This window comes from Brassica napus, chromosome C4, assembly GCF_020379485.1.
Source record: "Brassica napus cultivar Da-Ae chromosome C4, Da-Ae, whole genome shotgun sequence".
Lineage (NCBI taxonomy): Eukaryota > Viridiplantae > Streptophyta > Magnoliopsida > Brassicales > Brassicaceae > Brassica > Brassica napus.
The window spans coordinates 43,544,343-43,561,192 of NC_063447.1; the positions used below are offsets into that span (position 1 = coordinate 43,544,343).

The 16,850-nt window shown below is 30.1% G+C and overlaps 1 protein-coding gene and 1 long non-coding RNA gene across 2 annotated transcripts; one reads left to right on the top strand and one right to left on the bottom strand.

Annotated features, from left to right (window-relative positions):
* The first annotated feature begins 534 nt into the window (after positions 1-534).
* LOC106426551 lies at positions 535-2,209 on the top strand. The gene is made up of 2 exons (XR_002658264.2): positions 535-1,867; positions 1,965-2,209. It is a non-coding gene; the product is annotated as an uncharacterized LOC106426551 (long non-coding RNA).
* A 3,733-nt stretch (positions 2,210-5,942) lies between these two features.
* On the bottom strand, positions 5,943-6,548 carry LOC106426552. Its single transcript, XM_013867264.3, has one exon. It carries the CDS (start codon positions 6,466-6,468, stop codon positions 6,103-6,105), a length of 366 nt encoding a protein of 121 aa, XP_013722718.1. The 5' UTR covers positions 6,469-6,548; the 3' UTR covers positions 5,943-6,102.
* Between the last annotated feature and the right edge of the window lie 10,302 nt (positions 6,549-16,850).

Below are 16,850 nucleotides of genomic sequence, written 5' to 3' on the forward strand. Positions count from 1 at the left end.
CAAAAAGGCAAACAAGTCTGTTTACGATATTGTCACTGAGGTTTCACAAATACATGCCAAAAAAATAAGAAAGAGTGAATCTTACATATTTTTTTGTCACCAAACTCAAACTTAAAAAAAAAAATGGAAACAATTTTTGGAAAACCACAACCAATTATTAATTAATAAGTAAAAAATATTTTATATAAATAATTCAGAAAATAAAAATAACACTAGAAAAATTAGTAAAACATAAAAAATAACTCAAAATACAAAATATATAAAAAATGAATTTCAAAAATAAATATAAAATATTCATAAGAACAAAAAATTTGGAAAATACATTAATGATACTGGTTTTCACTTTTTATCAAACCAAATAAACTAAATAAAAATGAGTACATGCTTTTCTTTTTCTTTTTCTGTTTGACCACTAAACTCAAACCAACGTAAGTTAACAAGAAATTTATGAAAATCTATAACTTAAAAATAATACATATAGCAATTGTTGAAAAAAATAAGATATAGCAAATAAAACAGTAAACAAAAGAACGATAAAAATATATTGTCATGATATAAACAAGAGATCAAAGGTTATTGTATCTAAATAAATGTGATAAAGAAAAATCATATGCCATGAATTCCAAAAAATCATCAACCACAAATTAAATATTTGTATGAAAATTAAAATCAGAATATTTGTACAATCCAAAAAGAGATGCTATGAAATAATATGAAAAAGAGAATAAGCGTAGATATCAAACTAATAATCTAAACTCAGACATATATTCCAAAGATCTTAACCTCCAAAATGAAAATCAATACTATTAAAACAGAAAGCCTTTTTTTTTGTATGACATTTTCTTTCAAGAATATTTACAAGATTGTGCCAAAGGAATATTTTTAAGCTATACTTTTATATTTATAGAAATGCTACTGTCAATTATTAATAATTATCTAAATATATTAATTACCTATATCAAAAAATAAACACGTTACTTTGAGTTTAGCAATCTGTCACAAGAGATCATCCCAGATTTGGATTTAAACTTTCAAGAGTGATTAATTCCAATATACAATAAAGGTGATGACGATAAAGATTTCGGAGTGTTTGAAGATTGAAGTTTTGCTTGAGGTTCAATTAGGCTTTTGTGGGATTTTTGGTCGTGAATCGAAGGAGGTTTCATGAAGGTAACCCGCCGGAGCTTCCGGAGGTTGACGCGGTGAGGAGAGCAATAGAGGGGAATTGTTTGAGAAAGTAGATCAATCGAGTCATCAACGCCGACTACACCAAAGTGATCAACGGAATCTCACTACCCGAGTTTAAAATCTCAATCCTCTGGAATTTAGATTCTCTGCCATTTCCGTCTTTTCAATTCGGTAATATCTCTGAAACACATTTTGGAGTTTGCTCTGTATTATTGTCTAACGCATGTTAAAGTCTCCACCTTTATAACTGTGATGTATAAGAAATGAGTGAAAGGTTGAGGAGCTTTATTGATGGGTTTCTTCAGGATTGATGGGTTTCTTCAGGTATGGCTGGTGCTATATACGTCAAAGGCGTTGCAGTTACTAAGTACAAAAGGTGAAGTTTTATGGAACTTTCTGTTAATTCATTGCATCTATGCTTATATAAGTTCATAGATGTGAATAGAACATTGTTTGTATAGGTCTGCTGTAAAGTAATCAGAGGAATGGTCATAAGTTCACAGTTTTTTGTTGAGGTTTGAGGAATTTGAACACTCGAGATGAGTTCACTATTTGCTTCGGTCACAAATGAATTCTAATTTTTTTGATGATGGTTTGGAGCTTTCATTTGCTAAGAAGAGGAGATTTGCCATAGATTTGGAGCTTTCATTAAGGAGATTTTCCAAAGTTAGATTTTTAGGTAATGTATAGATGTGTTAATTCTCTATCTTGCTTTTCATTGCTAGCTGTGATGTTGCGGTTGATTTGTGATGATTGTTTTATTTGCTGTTTGATAGTGAAGCCGGTTTCTGTGCGTCCAATATTAGAGATTGGTCATGATGCATTGTTGGAGCCTATGACAGTTGTGGATTTGCTAAAAGCTTAGCTAAAATGTAAATAACCATAAAACTCTCTTACTTGATAAGGTTAAGCTTTTTTTGTCACTTTCCTCTTACACCTTAAAGCATAGAAATTATTATGTATTTATAAATTTATTTGTATAATTTACAATAAAAACTCTTAACAATAATATAGATTTTGTTGAATTTATAATCAATATAATGATTCCTCTATGGTATAAACATATGTGATTACAATGAATATTGCAAATACTATAGCTTGCAAAACGAACCCTGAACACTACATATACATAACTATACTTTATTCCACACACTCATAGACCTACTAAACAAACTCTAAACATTAAAATTTCCGGAAACCCTGATCTTCCTTACAAAACAAACTGTAAACAAACCGTAAACAATAAATATATTATCTATACCTAAATATAGTTAACACCAAGATATTTATGTTATACAATAAATATTTAATATTTCTGATATATGGTTTACGGAAACATAATATATGAAGCATATTTTTGACTATGTAGACTGGAACTAAAAGTTTTTACACAATCTTTTTAGTAATTTAATAGATCTAAACTTCTAATTTTTCATATAGAAATATCTAAACTTAACAAACGAAGAAAGTTTCCAAAATTTTAATTTAAACTTAATGAGTCTAGTTGAAAAATAAATGGTATCAAATCTAGGTTTTATTTTATTTTCGAAAATGGCGGATTGTGTGCCAAAATTTAAACATTTTTTACATTTTGAAAACATTTTATAACTGGAAAAAATCTAATATTTGAAAATAAATGGAAGACAAACTAGATTGCGATCTTTAAATTAAAACTCGAATATTGTATCAATAAAGATTATGGAAACTTAACTAATATGTAGCAAGTTTAAGAATATCCCACCAAATTCTCATTAATAAACTAAATATTTCCAACATATATTTTACATAGTAATGTATTTATTTATATATTATCAATGAAATCTGATAAACCTTCATATTTATAAACATCAAAATACTTTCTGGTAAACCTTCATAGTTATATATTATCAATGAAATAGCAACAAATTTTATATAATAACAGTATTGATATATAAAATCTATTATTAAAAATAAGTTTAAATCAATTATTTATCAAATACAAGACAAATTGTACAAACAGATTTAAGTATTGGCATATAAATTGAGAATTGAAAATCAAACTGAAATAACATAAAACAAAAAACAAAACCAAAACCGAATCAATGTTCACAAATATCTTAATGGTTCCTATATCGCTGAAACAGAAAAAAAACAAAACCAAATTAAAACCCAACCGAGAACCAAATGGGTACCCGAATATCTTAAATAAATTTTATATACCGTAAAATATTAATAATCTTTAGTTTTAAAGTTATCAAATATTCTAAAAATACTACTTATGACCGAACAACTCAAAAAATGGATTACCCATTACCTTTTATCTGATATATTTAAAATTGTCGTAATTTCCCGATAGAACTGAATCACCAAAAAAAAAATATTCGAATAAATATTCGAAATATTTGAATTTATCTGAGTTATCTGATATTGTATCCAACAAAATCCAAAATGTAATTTTTACCTGAATTATCCAAAATTATCCAAAAATGAGAACCAAAAACCGAAGTGAACTCAAATTTTATCAGGTTCCTAAGGTTATTATCTGAACCAAACCAGAAACCAAAATAACTAAACCAAAACCAAAACCATATTCATAAATAACCAAATGGTTCTTATATCTCTTGAACTGAATAAACAAAAATCACAATCGAATTGACACAAATAAAAAAAACTGGAACAGAATCTAAAACCGAACGCCCATGAATTAACATATTAGTGAACTGACAGGTTAGTAGAATTTTTAATATAAGACAATTCTGCGCTTTCAAAGCGCGGATCAAAATCTAGTAGTCCATTAAAGCTCTAAAAATTATATAATAATCTTATTATGAAATTTTATTTACGCAACAAACTAAAATTGAATATCATAAATTTTAAAAGAAATTAACAAAATATGATTAAAAAATCACACATAAGACAATCTCCAATGGTACACAAAAAAATTATCTACGAGTAACTCTATTATAGAGTTGGATTTGCTCCAATAGTTCACTCTATAATAGAGTTACTCTATAATACAGTAGAATATAAACTAATGTTATTATTTTACTCTATATTTGGAGTAAAAAGCAATATTACTCTATATTTCACTTTATTGTAGAGTGAACCATTGTAGTAAATTCAACTCTATAATAGAGTTACTCTATTTTAGAGTGAAATATAGAGATAATTTTTGTGTACCATTGAAAATGTTCTAAGATATAATAAAACATTTCAAAATATAAACAAGCGTTAAATAAAATATCTAATTAAAAAAACAATTTTCCGCGCGAGCCACAGACCAGCTACTAGAGTAAAAAGAATTAATAGATTCAAAAACAAATGTATAAGACTGAGAAATAATCAGTGATCAATGTATAGAATTTAGACAATATTTTCGAGCTTTTATTTTACTTATTTTTATAATAAAAATAAAACAAAAATAAAATATAAGATTATTACATTAAAAGAAAATTTACTAAATGTTATTTCTAACAAGAAAAACAAAAAAATACTAAAAATTAATATTGTTTTCAATTGCGAGTAAACTACATTTTAAAAATATATGTATTGAATTTAAAATATTATTTTATTATTTTTATTTGTTCATCCGCCTGTCCTACGGGCTAGTTTTAACTGTATCTATTACTAAGAAAATCATGACATAAATTTCAATTTACATAAGTTAAAATTTAAAGCCAAAATATGAAGTAAATAGATAAAATAACAGTTTTTTTAAAATATACAATTTGTTGAATACGAGGAAAAAAAGATATTTAAGTTCAAAAAGTAGATATTTTCTTACAAAATAGATATTTTGTTTTTTTTCTTAACAACATAGATATTTTGTTTGTGTAAAGAAATAAAAATATCACATAGACACAGAAAATAGGGAAAAGCAACATGCGCATTGTAGTATAAGGGGCTATGAGAAACTTTAAATTAAAACGAAAGCTTTAAAGGGAGGGGATCACATGGTAGAGTTAAGCAAAGGGAACTAACAAGTCACAATCATCGTGACCATGAATTACATATATGTTACATAAATACATATACGTATATACATGGATGTGGCAAACTATGTAATTATTTGTAAATGTTTGTGACGTCCTACTGGGACAAAAGACAGCATATATTTGGACTGATGTACGTATCTCTCTTCCCTCTTTACTTTTATGTTCACTCTTCTATCTTTAGTTCTGTAGTTTAATACTTCTATAGAATATAATTTGTTATTTTTCACTTCTAGTTTTCTTTGTTGCTAAAAATAATCTATAAAAGAAAGACTTTACAATAAAATCAAATATAAGAACATAAAAGGAATGATGTGCTAGAAACATGATAAAAATTTTAAACTTAATAAGCTAACTATTACTAAAAGCCTCCACCACAAGAAAATCTGAATCCTTTAGTCTTATGATGAAACTCATTACACATGTCATCAACATTTATTCACTTTTTAACATTTAGTTATTTGCTGTTTCTGTTACTTTATCTAACACTCTAATACCCTTTTCTCACTTTTCTAATTTTTGTTTTCCCTGAAATCATGTTCGATGTTGTTGCTAGTATCAGTGATTAAATCATGTTCGTTCTGCAATTTTGGTTCGACCGAGAGTTTCAGGAATAGATAACATCAAAAAATTATCGTTAAATGCGGAAACGGTTCGCCAAAAGGTAACGTTTCAGGAACAATAAAACAAACATACTTTGATTGTTGTTGCTAGTCGGTGGTGGCTAACATTAACAATCAAACAAACTATATAACGTCTCGCTAGCTAGTCGCTCATGCCAACAACGAGCAAACAACGCGCTTTGATTACGTATGTCGGAGAACAAAAATAAGACCATTATACATTAAACTACGTAAAACCATATAGGTTTAAAGTACGTAATACATAAAAATAAAATGCTTAAAGTTTCAGAAAACAAAATCATAATTTAAAAATATGAACATTATAAGACAAAGTCTTCCGTCTGATCAGAGGATGATGATGATCCATATATCTCGATTAGCTTTTGCAACACGATGACTTGGTTCCTAAGCCTGACGATGTAATCCGCCGTTTCTTGAAACAGCTGTTCCGTCTCTCCACTATTTGGTTTCTCCTCCACGTGACGATTGTGATCCGTCTTGTTGGTCTCTGACGGAGGAAGAAGACTCTTAAGCGCCTGAAGCTTCTCGGTGAACTTATCTCCACTGTTTCTGGAACAGTTCCTGATAATGCTGGCTCGTGACGAAACATGTGATCTTCTGCTTCCTTGTTTCTTGATGTTTCTTCTTCCTCCTCTCGAGGATCTTTGGGTCTTCAATATTCTCATCCTGGACGAAGAAGAAGAGAGGCTTAGTTATAATAGACTTTTGTTTCTTTATTTGTTTGAATGAGAGAAGAAAGAAGATTGGGGTTTATGTACGCTTGGTCACTCGTTTATGCCCCTGGAGTTACTGTTTATTACGGTAGTGCCACTAGTGGTGCTTTCATTCCTCAGTTTGTCGTCTTGTGCTTTTGTTTTTCGGTTGGGCCCTTGTGGTTTTGAAAAAATCATGATAATATCTTACTCACGTGCTCATTGCCAAGTATCTTTTAGGGGCATAACCGTACGTAAACAAATTTCATCCAATCTATATCGGAACTTCATATTCAACATAGAATGATGTTGCTACAATCGTTATTAGCTTATTATTTAACTTACTTTATCCTTTTTTTGGACAACCCTTATTTTATCTTCTTGGGTCGTTTCATATTTCTTTGAAGAATAAGCCTAAAATACTAAACCATTAGTTTCCAAATTGTCTGAATGTTTGAGTTGTACGAATACCGACAGCGCTGACATGTGGGAAGAAGGGTATATCTGTAAGTTCCAAAGATGGGAGAAACCGGTTAAGTTAGCAAAGAGAGGAAGTGGGTGACGAGTGCACATTTGCCATATGATTTGACAGTAAAAGCCTGAGCCTTCTGTGAGGGCACATGATAAGTGTTTTTGGCAAATATTTTTCTCTATATTACCCTTCCATGGTTATCCGTATTTCATTTTATTTACATATTTAGACTTAACTGTACGTACGAAGGACGTTCACTTTGTTTAAATGATTCAGTCAGTTTCATTTGACCTAATAAGTGTTTTCGTTTGATATCTTTGTTGGACCCCTTTTTGTTTTGTCAAGGTTGGACCCTTCGTTCATTGTAATCTTCGTTTTATTCTTCTGTTTAACATGGGTGATAACTCATGTCTTTTTTTTTTAACTCATGTCTTTTTCTTTGTACTAAATGTCAAAATATCATAAGAATGCACATTGATGATTTGCAAATTTTATTCCTTTCTGACTACGTATTCTAAAAAGACATTGTTCTTCTACTGTGTTCAGGAAAATAATTTGAAACCCTATTTTCTATTTAACAAACAAAAACTATGTTTTTGTAGTCACGAATTATTATGATTTTTTTTTATGTTCACATTTGAATATGTGACTATGCTATTATCAACATTCCAAAACATCTTTCAAATTTTCTTAATTTTAAAAATGATTTCATTATATACTTTAGACTTGCTAAAAACATGACCTAAAAAGACAATGTCATTATACTAAAGCCAATTATTTTAGCGTCTTATGAATATATGAGGGGCAATTTGGTCAATAAAATGGGAGATAATAGGCGCATTTCTTTTCTTTTCTTTTTTTTTTTGGTCGAAGGAGATAATAGGCGCATTAAATTAAAATGTGCTTCGTAGAGAGGGTGCTGCATGTGAATGTGTTGTGAGCCAGCAAAACCTCATTAAACAGTTTTTTTTTTAAAAGATAAATTTTGAATCAGGAAAACAAAAGTTATTTTGAAGTATGAGAACCGGGAAAAACTAAACCGGAACGGGTTTGATTAAAAAAAGAGAGAAAAGAGCATGTGAAAGCACATGGAATAAGAGAAAGCAAAGGAGACAGAGAAGGGAGCATGGAAGTGATCAGAGAGCATGTTCTGTATATTCCCTGCATGCAAATAGCTTCCTGCTGTTTTTTTATAATGCCAAAAATATAAAGATTATATAATTGAGATGGTTCTAAGATTTGATTAATTTAATAAATAAAAAGGAAGGAGTTATATTTTAATAGTTTTGATTTGGTGCACATGGTTTACTATCTAAATTTCAGGTTAATAGCATGTGTTTAGCTGTTCCACCACGTGATTTATTTGTGTACATTAATGAGAATAATAAGTCATTTTACTAATAATAATAATAATTTATCTCGGAGATGAGCATATCCTTTAGCAACAAATCCACCACGGTCCACGGCTGAAGCATTGGATTTGGAACCAAAGCCTTAGCGACCAGATGATCCATGCATAGAGTTTGGACACTGTAGAACTGAACACGAGGCCGTAGCGAGACTACGTTTTTTGTCTAATACCATATTGTGCCAGCAGACACGGGTTGAACTTTATGATCTTCTAGTAAAAAAGGTTCTGCTAATCCACTATGGGTAAACCACAGGGATCAAAGTCTAAATGATCAAAGTGGCTCATGCGTAGAGATTGGAAAACTTGGGTTACAAAAAGTTAAAGAGAAAAAGACAAAAATAGCACTAAATTAAGTTTATGTTCCCAAACTAGCACTCAAGGTCAAAAGTCACAAAAATAGTACTTAATGTTTTATCAAAAGTCACAAACTTAGGGTTTAGAGTTAAAGGGTGGGGTTTAGGATTTAGGGTTTAGGGTTTAGGGTTTAGAGTTTAGGGTTTAGGGTTTATGGTTTAGGGTTTAGGATTTAGAGTTTAGGGTTTAGGGTTTAGAGTTGAGAAATGAGGTTTTGGGGATAAGATTTCAAATTTTGAAAAATAAAAAAATTAAAATTTTCAAAGGATAAACTTAAAAAGGTGCTATTTTGGTCATTTTAGTTTTTGAGTGCTATTTTTGTGATATAAACTTAGAAAGATGCTATTTTGGAGATTTGTCCAAAAGTTAATGTCCTTAATTGATCCAATAACGGTGACAAGCACGGATTAACTTTATTATAACAAGTAATGCAGTGTTTCTATTAGTCCTTTTGTCAATAACATAGATAAATTTTGAAAAATACAGATTTTGTTTAGTTGATTATGCATGTTGTTTAGTTTCATGTTCTAACCATATATAAAGTTATTTCTCAACGTGTTCATACATGTTTCAAATCTGTAGTTGATCATGTTCTAACCAATATAAAGTTATTTCTTAACGTGTTAATACATGTTTCACATCTGTATTTAAATTAGTGTCGACATTTCGTTATCAACTGGCAACACAAAACCAGTGAATCAATTTCTAATTTGTATTATTTGATTTTATTAAGTACACCCAACAATATAAAACTTATTTACAAAGAAAGTAGAAAAGTTTTGATAATTTATAAAGCAAAACCATACTGATGAACTGTATCAGCTAGATTCATTCTTAATATTTATATCTTCAACAAAAAGTTCTCAACGCCTTACACACTATAATGGATACATGTGCTAATAAGGTGAGAGAGCTAAAGTTTATGGCTTTTGTTTAGTTTGTTTGATGAAAGTGGAAGTGATGAGGGACAAAATGATATAGGGCAGAGACAATATATTTTTCTTTGTGGTCGTAAATAATTAAAAAAGTTGCTAAAAAAATTTAGATGTTGACGAGACATCTTTTAATTCCCCTTGTGTTCCTTCCTTACCATTCTGTATCTCGAATCAAAACTGAAAAACATTCGATTACACTTTGTTTTACTTTTAAGTTTTAACCAGTGAAATATGCCCCAAAAAAGTATATATATTTCATTGACCCACGTGAGATAAACTATAAACATCCGGATGAAAAGGTATAGATGATTTTTTTTTTGTAAATAACATTATGTTTTGAGTTAAGCCAGTCATGTAATGATGCAATCAGGCAATGCCTAAATACATACTAGGTGCATATTAGTTTTTTGGTAAAATGTTAAACTTAGGTAATTATTACTTATTAGTTGCCAACATCGACTAATAAAACAAAATTTTAGTCACAATTTTTCTCTCTCCTTAATTTCTCCAAAGTTCATCATTTTGGTGCCGGTCGACACCCATTGTGATCCATGCAAAACTATGAGTTTTTACAAGTTTCAAAAATTGCAAAATTAGCCCATAAATTTTCTTATTTGCAGAAGATTCCTAAATTGTTTTAGTGTGTATTATGTTTCTTAAGCCAATTTTTTAGGCTACGCTTTACTTACGCTAGATTGAAGATTTTAGAGAGATTTGGAGAGAAGAATCATAACTCCTTCGGAGATTGATTTAGAATTCCAATATTTTTTACTCTAATCTATTTATGCAATTTATTTTTACCATGATTTGTGATTCATTGATTATGTCTGAGTATTTTTCTTGTTAGATTTAGGGTTATTCAAAGGTTATAGATGAATTGTTAGATTGATCAAAATGATTAGGGTAATTACATTGTTCTTCATTCATATTGTTTTTAATACCGATTCTAGATTAATCAACTGGAATTTAGACCGTAAGATAATTAGTAGATAACAGTGTTATTGATTTCCTGACATATTGTGAATGAGCAAAATACATATCTGTAAAGAAATTTGATTTAAATATTTTGTGAACCGATCAAACTCATTCTTAATTGAATTGAATGAGTTTGCAAAAGAATTTGGATTTCTAAGATTGTGAAATAGATAATCTATACAACTGGAGTTGATTGATTTTATTGTTGTGGTTTGATTTTATTAAATCCCTGATAATTTGATTGATATGTGATTTTAATTTACCTGTGAATCTCCCTGAAAACTACCTGTTCTGCAATATTTTCCTTTACTTTCTATACGGGGTTGAAGGTTATTGGCCGAAACAATTGGCACCATGATATCTCACTACCTGGAATGACACCAAGCATACCTTTTTGAACAATTTTTTCATGATGCAAGATCAGAGGAGTTGAGAAGCAAAATCTCTTCATTTTCTCAGGGTCCTACAAATTACATCTTGGATCAGATTTAGAGCTTACCAGAAAGACTGTCCGCATCATGGTTTTAGCAAGGTTCACTACTGAGTATCCTCTTCAGTGGTATTAGTTGGAGGTATTAGATGACCTTAGATGTTGCAAGTGAAGAAAATTTCAAAACCATGAAACTAGAGAAAACTAAGAAACTTATTGAAAATTTAGCATATAACAATAGTACCAAGAACGTAGACCTTGACAAGAAGAGAATGGCTGGAAATGCATATTCATGTTAGATTGTTGAGGTGAAAGCTAAACTGGATTTTGTTCACGGTCTCCTTGTTGGCAATTAGTAGGTTCAAGTTTACTGCAAAAGTTGAGACTATTGAACCAACTAAAAAGGCTGAAGAAGAGGAGGTTAATTTTGTCAATGGAGCTGGTTTTCAGCGGTAGAGGTTTAGTAAGCAGCAAGGGAACAAAAGCTTCAATGGAATTGGCCAGAGGAGTGGCTTCACAAGAAATCAAAACTTTTCTAACAAAACTCAACAATCTTAATTTCAGAAGACTTTGTAGAGCAATAACAACTTCGTAAGAGATTAGGATTCTTCCAACTATTAGGAACCTCTTGCGGCGACTCAAGATAACAAAATGGAGTCTATGTTGTAACAGATTCTCCTGAGTCAACATAAAATGACTGTTAAATTCAATGGAAAGATTGACTCGATGTACAATGATTTGAATGGGAAGTTCGAAGATCTGGACACTCATGTCAAGAAATCGGATACTCAGGTTGCGCAAAATGATGGGTTTGTGAAGAGGGAAGAAGGATTCAGTTTCAAAAGTGGAAAACTGCTCACTCCAGTGTTGAGGAGTTGTCATACTGAGAAACAATTCGTGGAGTTAAAAGAGATGGAAGATGAATAATTTGGAGATTCAAACCCAGTGTCGATCGACACAATGCTGAGTGTCGGTTGACACCACTCCAAAGTCATGATTTTTTAGTTTTGTCAGAGATAAATTGACCGTGCAATCCTAGTCGACACTGAAGGGTCTACACTTGAGAAGAGTGTTGATCGACACAACCTAGTGTCGGTCGACACCCTGCTAAAAATATATGAAGAAATCTAACGATACACGAACCATTGGTGTCAATACCAACACAGAGTGTTGAAGGACACCCCCATCAATGTCAATTGACATCTTATGCATACAAACTGTCCTCCTCCCGAAACATCAAAGAAAACTGAAGGAAGGGTCTACAGACCTAAGGTTCCTTTCCCAAATCATCTAAGAAAGTCTAAATAAGAGCTGGAGGATGCCAAATGCAGAGCAATCATGGATAAAATTATTTTTGAAACCCCTCTTATTGATGTTGTTAGGCTCTCTCCTATGATTAAGATGTATGGGAAGAGGATGATGACTAAGAATCTGGAACTTATACCCTAGGATAATTGGTAGAAATACCACCGTTATTGATTTTCTGACATATCTTAAATGAGCAAAATTCCTCTTACTGATGTCGTTAGATTTTTCTCCTAAAGAGGTATGAGAACTTGCCAAACTCATTCTTAATGCTTATTTGAATAGATTGAATTTTCAAAGAAATTTGGAATTCTAAGATTTTTGCAAAAATAATTTCTGCAACTGAAGTTGAATGATTTTTATGTTGTGCCTTGAGTTCAATAACTATTCTTCATTAGATCTATGATATATTGATTGTTATGTGGTCCTGATTTACATGCGAATCTCCTTGAGTCTAATGCCCTCTCCTATTGATCCTACAACCTTCTTAATTATCTTGTTTATTGCTTTTAATCTATCGTCTAGCGTAATTCAAAAACTAAAAATTACATTGTGTAATCTTAGAGTTTATGTGGATTTGACCCCTAAGTACTGCACTGCACCTCTTAAATTACAGAGTAGTTAAATGAATAGTTTGAGCATAAAACTGATCTTTCTTCTTTTGATTTTTTTTTATCTTAATTATGTTATCTTGTTGGAAGTACTTTCGACAAATTAAAGAGACTCCTGATTATGTTTCCAAATTTTTTTTGTTGATTTGGGTTTATGGATTTTGCATGTGTGGGTTTTCCCATGTTTGTCTTTCTTCTGTTTAACAAGATATGTTTGGAGCTTTATGTTCAAGCTGATTGTGGTCTGTTTTTCCAGTTCTGCGGTTGTTCTTGTGGTTGCAGGTTATCTTTTCTTCAAGGTTTTTATGTTCGTTCTAGTTGTAGAGAGTAACCATTTTTAGTTTGGTCCTTGTTTTCTCTTTGTAGGAAAAAATATTTTTTCAATGTTGGATGATTCCGACTTCATTTCTGGTGGTTCAACTAAGCTTTTAGGGTCTGATATTGTAGCAATATAATTTAATTTAATTTTTTTATTGTCAGTAAATTGGACGGAGATGATATCTTTCTCAAGCTTATTCTTAATTCAAGTGTTCTCGATTGAATTTTGGTTTGTGATTTTTGTTTCTTGTACTTTGTCTTGAAGATTAATCTTTGTGATTTCTCGGTAGTAGTTTGGTCATATTTTTAGTTTGTTTTTCTATGTTTGGGATCTTGTTTCTCCAATTTTTGGAGCTTTGTTTTCGGTGGTTTGAAATTTGTTGGATTGAAATTTGCTGGTTTTAAATTTTACCCATTTATTTTCTCCATTTTAAGTAGTTTTTTCTAAAAATACAAGTATTTAGGAAAACATGTTTATAGCTTTAATATTTAATTAAAAAGAGAAAAGAACCAATGACAGACCATACTTCTAATTTTACTTTAATTTTTTTATTTAAATACTATTTTATCATATTACTTTTTGAATTAAATTTTTGAAATAGTTTACAATGTGAAACAAACAAAAATTTTAAAAACTACTTATATATTGAAACGGAGGGTGTACATTGGTAATCATTTCTACCTACATTTCAGTAATTTTATCGTTAGAATGTTTGCTCCATATCTAAATTTTGATTCAAACGCTCTTTTTTTTTCCTTTTACTTTTTACATTCTATTGGGCTAATGATCCATAACAAATAAAAAGAACACTTTTTGTCATTAAAAAAAACATTTTGGTAAACAAACTATCGCAACTTGTATATAACTTCAATGTTAAAACTAATGATTAATTTTTGCATACCTTTCTTAATTTTTTTGACCAAAACACTCTTCTTAATTTGACATGTATAATACAACCAATACACCAATAAAAACAGATAAACACAAATGTTTTGACGTATTCGTGCGTGAACAAGTGCTATTTTTAACTAAAAAAAAATAAAACCACAATTTTAGTGGGGAAAAATAATTTTTGGATACGTCTCAAGATGCATAAATATAGGCTACTTTCTATTTTTAAAGCTGCAATTAGACAACATAGAAACTTGTTTTTCTATTGTATTTACTACTCATCCCTTTGCTACTATTATTCTAGGAGCATTCTAATTAATTAACCTTTGTTTCATGTGTTATTATCAAATTTATCATTACTTATGTGTCATCATGAGTGTTTTTCTCGTAGACTTTAGTGAAAAATCTTTCTTTACCTAGACTAATTACATGTTATGTTATGCCATTGGTCATTTAACTTTCGTGTATTACTGCATACTATAATTGGTTTCTATGGATTATGCATGTCTCTTCTAATTAATATATCTCTTTATATTTTATTTCAATCTAATAATATTATTAGGCAAGTAGTCGACCGACCTCTTATGATGTCACTAAACTTATTATGAAAATAATATATCATTATAACGTTAAAATATATATATATATATATATATATATATATATATATATCATCGCAACTCACAGGTCAAACCGGTTGTGTTAATATGACTGGTTAAGAAGTAGAAATCCGGTCATGTCTTAAGTTTGATCTTTTTCATCATGGTCATGTTTTTTCTATTGTTTTGGTATGTTACATTTCTGGTGCGTATTTATATAATGCAATTTGTATATGAATTTTAATCATATAGCACCTACCGCAATCTGATCTTTTGACTGATTGGACAATACCAATTTACAAATTTCATTTAATTCCTTAGCTTAAACACCAAGACTCTAAAATTAAGGAATCAAAATCTCAATCACGCTGCTATTCGATCAGGTTAATTTACAAAGTTAATATTTTTTTCTATATGTTGATTTCTTAATTATATTACTTCCGTAATTTTAAAATTGGCAACTAAAAGTTAGGAATTCATTCGTTTTGATTGTGGCGAGAGAATATTATTTTTTCTCTAATCTTTCGTAACCAAAACCCTATAAGTGATCCTTATATATATCCACGGTTTGACAAGCATCGACATCATAACATACTATTTTTCTACCTAGCAAAAAAAATTGTCATTTATTTCATCTCTCACTTGAAGCCAAAGAAGTCTATGTGGAAAATTAAAGTGAAAGTTATAAAACTTATATTTGTATTTTATTATTCTATTGCCTATGTTTCGTTTTATTTTATATTGATAATTTATATTATGAAAACAATAATTCTATTGCTTTTGTTTTGTTTTATCTTAAATTCATAATAAATTTATATAAGTTTTGCTTATTCTTATAGATTTATTTCCATAAAATATATTTAAACTGCACCAATAAATTAATCTATATAGTTTTAAAGTTATATTTTTTTTAATTCCATGAGTCCGTGCCTGGTGCAAATTACCACCTAATGTTACATTATTACAGATAAAGTTTTGTTGACAAAACAAACAAAGTATAGAATGCATGTCCTAAAAAAAACAAAGTATCCATTTATTTTTGATAATATCAACATCCCATGTGCCGTAATTTTCTGGCCTTTCCTCTCATATACTTTCACTTTATTCCTTATATTTTATTTTAAAAAAATATCAAGAGGCAGGAATATAAATATTGAGGTTTTGGTGGGGAAATGAGGTACCCTAAGACTAAACACAAGGGGTAAGTTGTTGCGTCAGTGAATAGTGACTAATATTGATCCCACACTCTGACCTTCTTTCTCTTGTCTCCCATGCTTCGCTATTTTGTCCTCTTTTAGTGTTTATCAATTGGTTTTATTCAAGGTTCGAAATAGCGCTAGGCGTGAATCGGACAGTTAGCATGTGCCTAGCGAGTTAGCAAAATCTCGGAGTTTACTAGGGGATTAATATGGCATTAGTTTATCATATTATAATTTTATTCATATTAAAATTTTAAAATTTAAGGTAATATATTTAACGATGCGAATGAGAACAATGTTTTTTCACAGCTAGAATGGTAAATGCACTCTTCTAAAACTACCAAGGGACAAGTTTGATACCTTTCCTTCATGTATTTAGACTTTTTTTACTCATTTATATTAAATAAGGGCATAAACATAATTTTTGAATCTTCTTCTTCCTGACCTAATTATTTTCCTGCGTGCCGTCACTGTTATCATGAAAGTTTCTATCTATTTTTTTACTAAATTAACTCGTTTAGTTCACAAAATCAACTCGACTTCTACTTAAAAACACTAAATCATGCGTTTAATACACGTTTTTGACCCAAAAAACAACAAAGTTTGAAGATTTTTTTTATTTCCGCGTTTTTCCTCGAATTGGATAAAATCTCCACGGTTCTTCACCGCCTACCGCGTACTTGGCGAGTAAATGGCCTCTGCAGCCGCGTTTTAGAATTATTCAAACTGATTGTCAAACTCCAAACAAATAAATACATCATTATCACTGCTGTGCTTGAATTATAAATTTAATTACACAATTGATAATTTCATTCTTCATGTTAAAATGAGCTTTCTCTAAATTAAGATATACT

Coding starts and splice junctions, on each gene's coding strand:
- LOC106426552 (XM_013867264.3), bottom strand. CDS start 6,468: ATGAGAATATTGAAGACCCAAAGATCCTCGAGAGGAGGAAGAAGAAAC.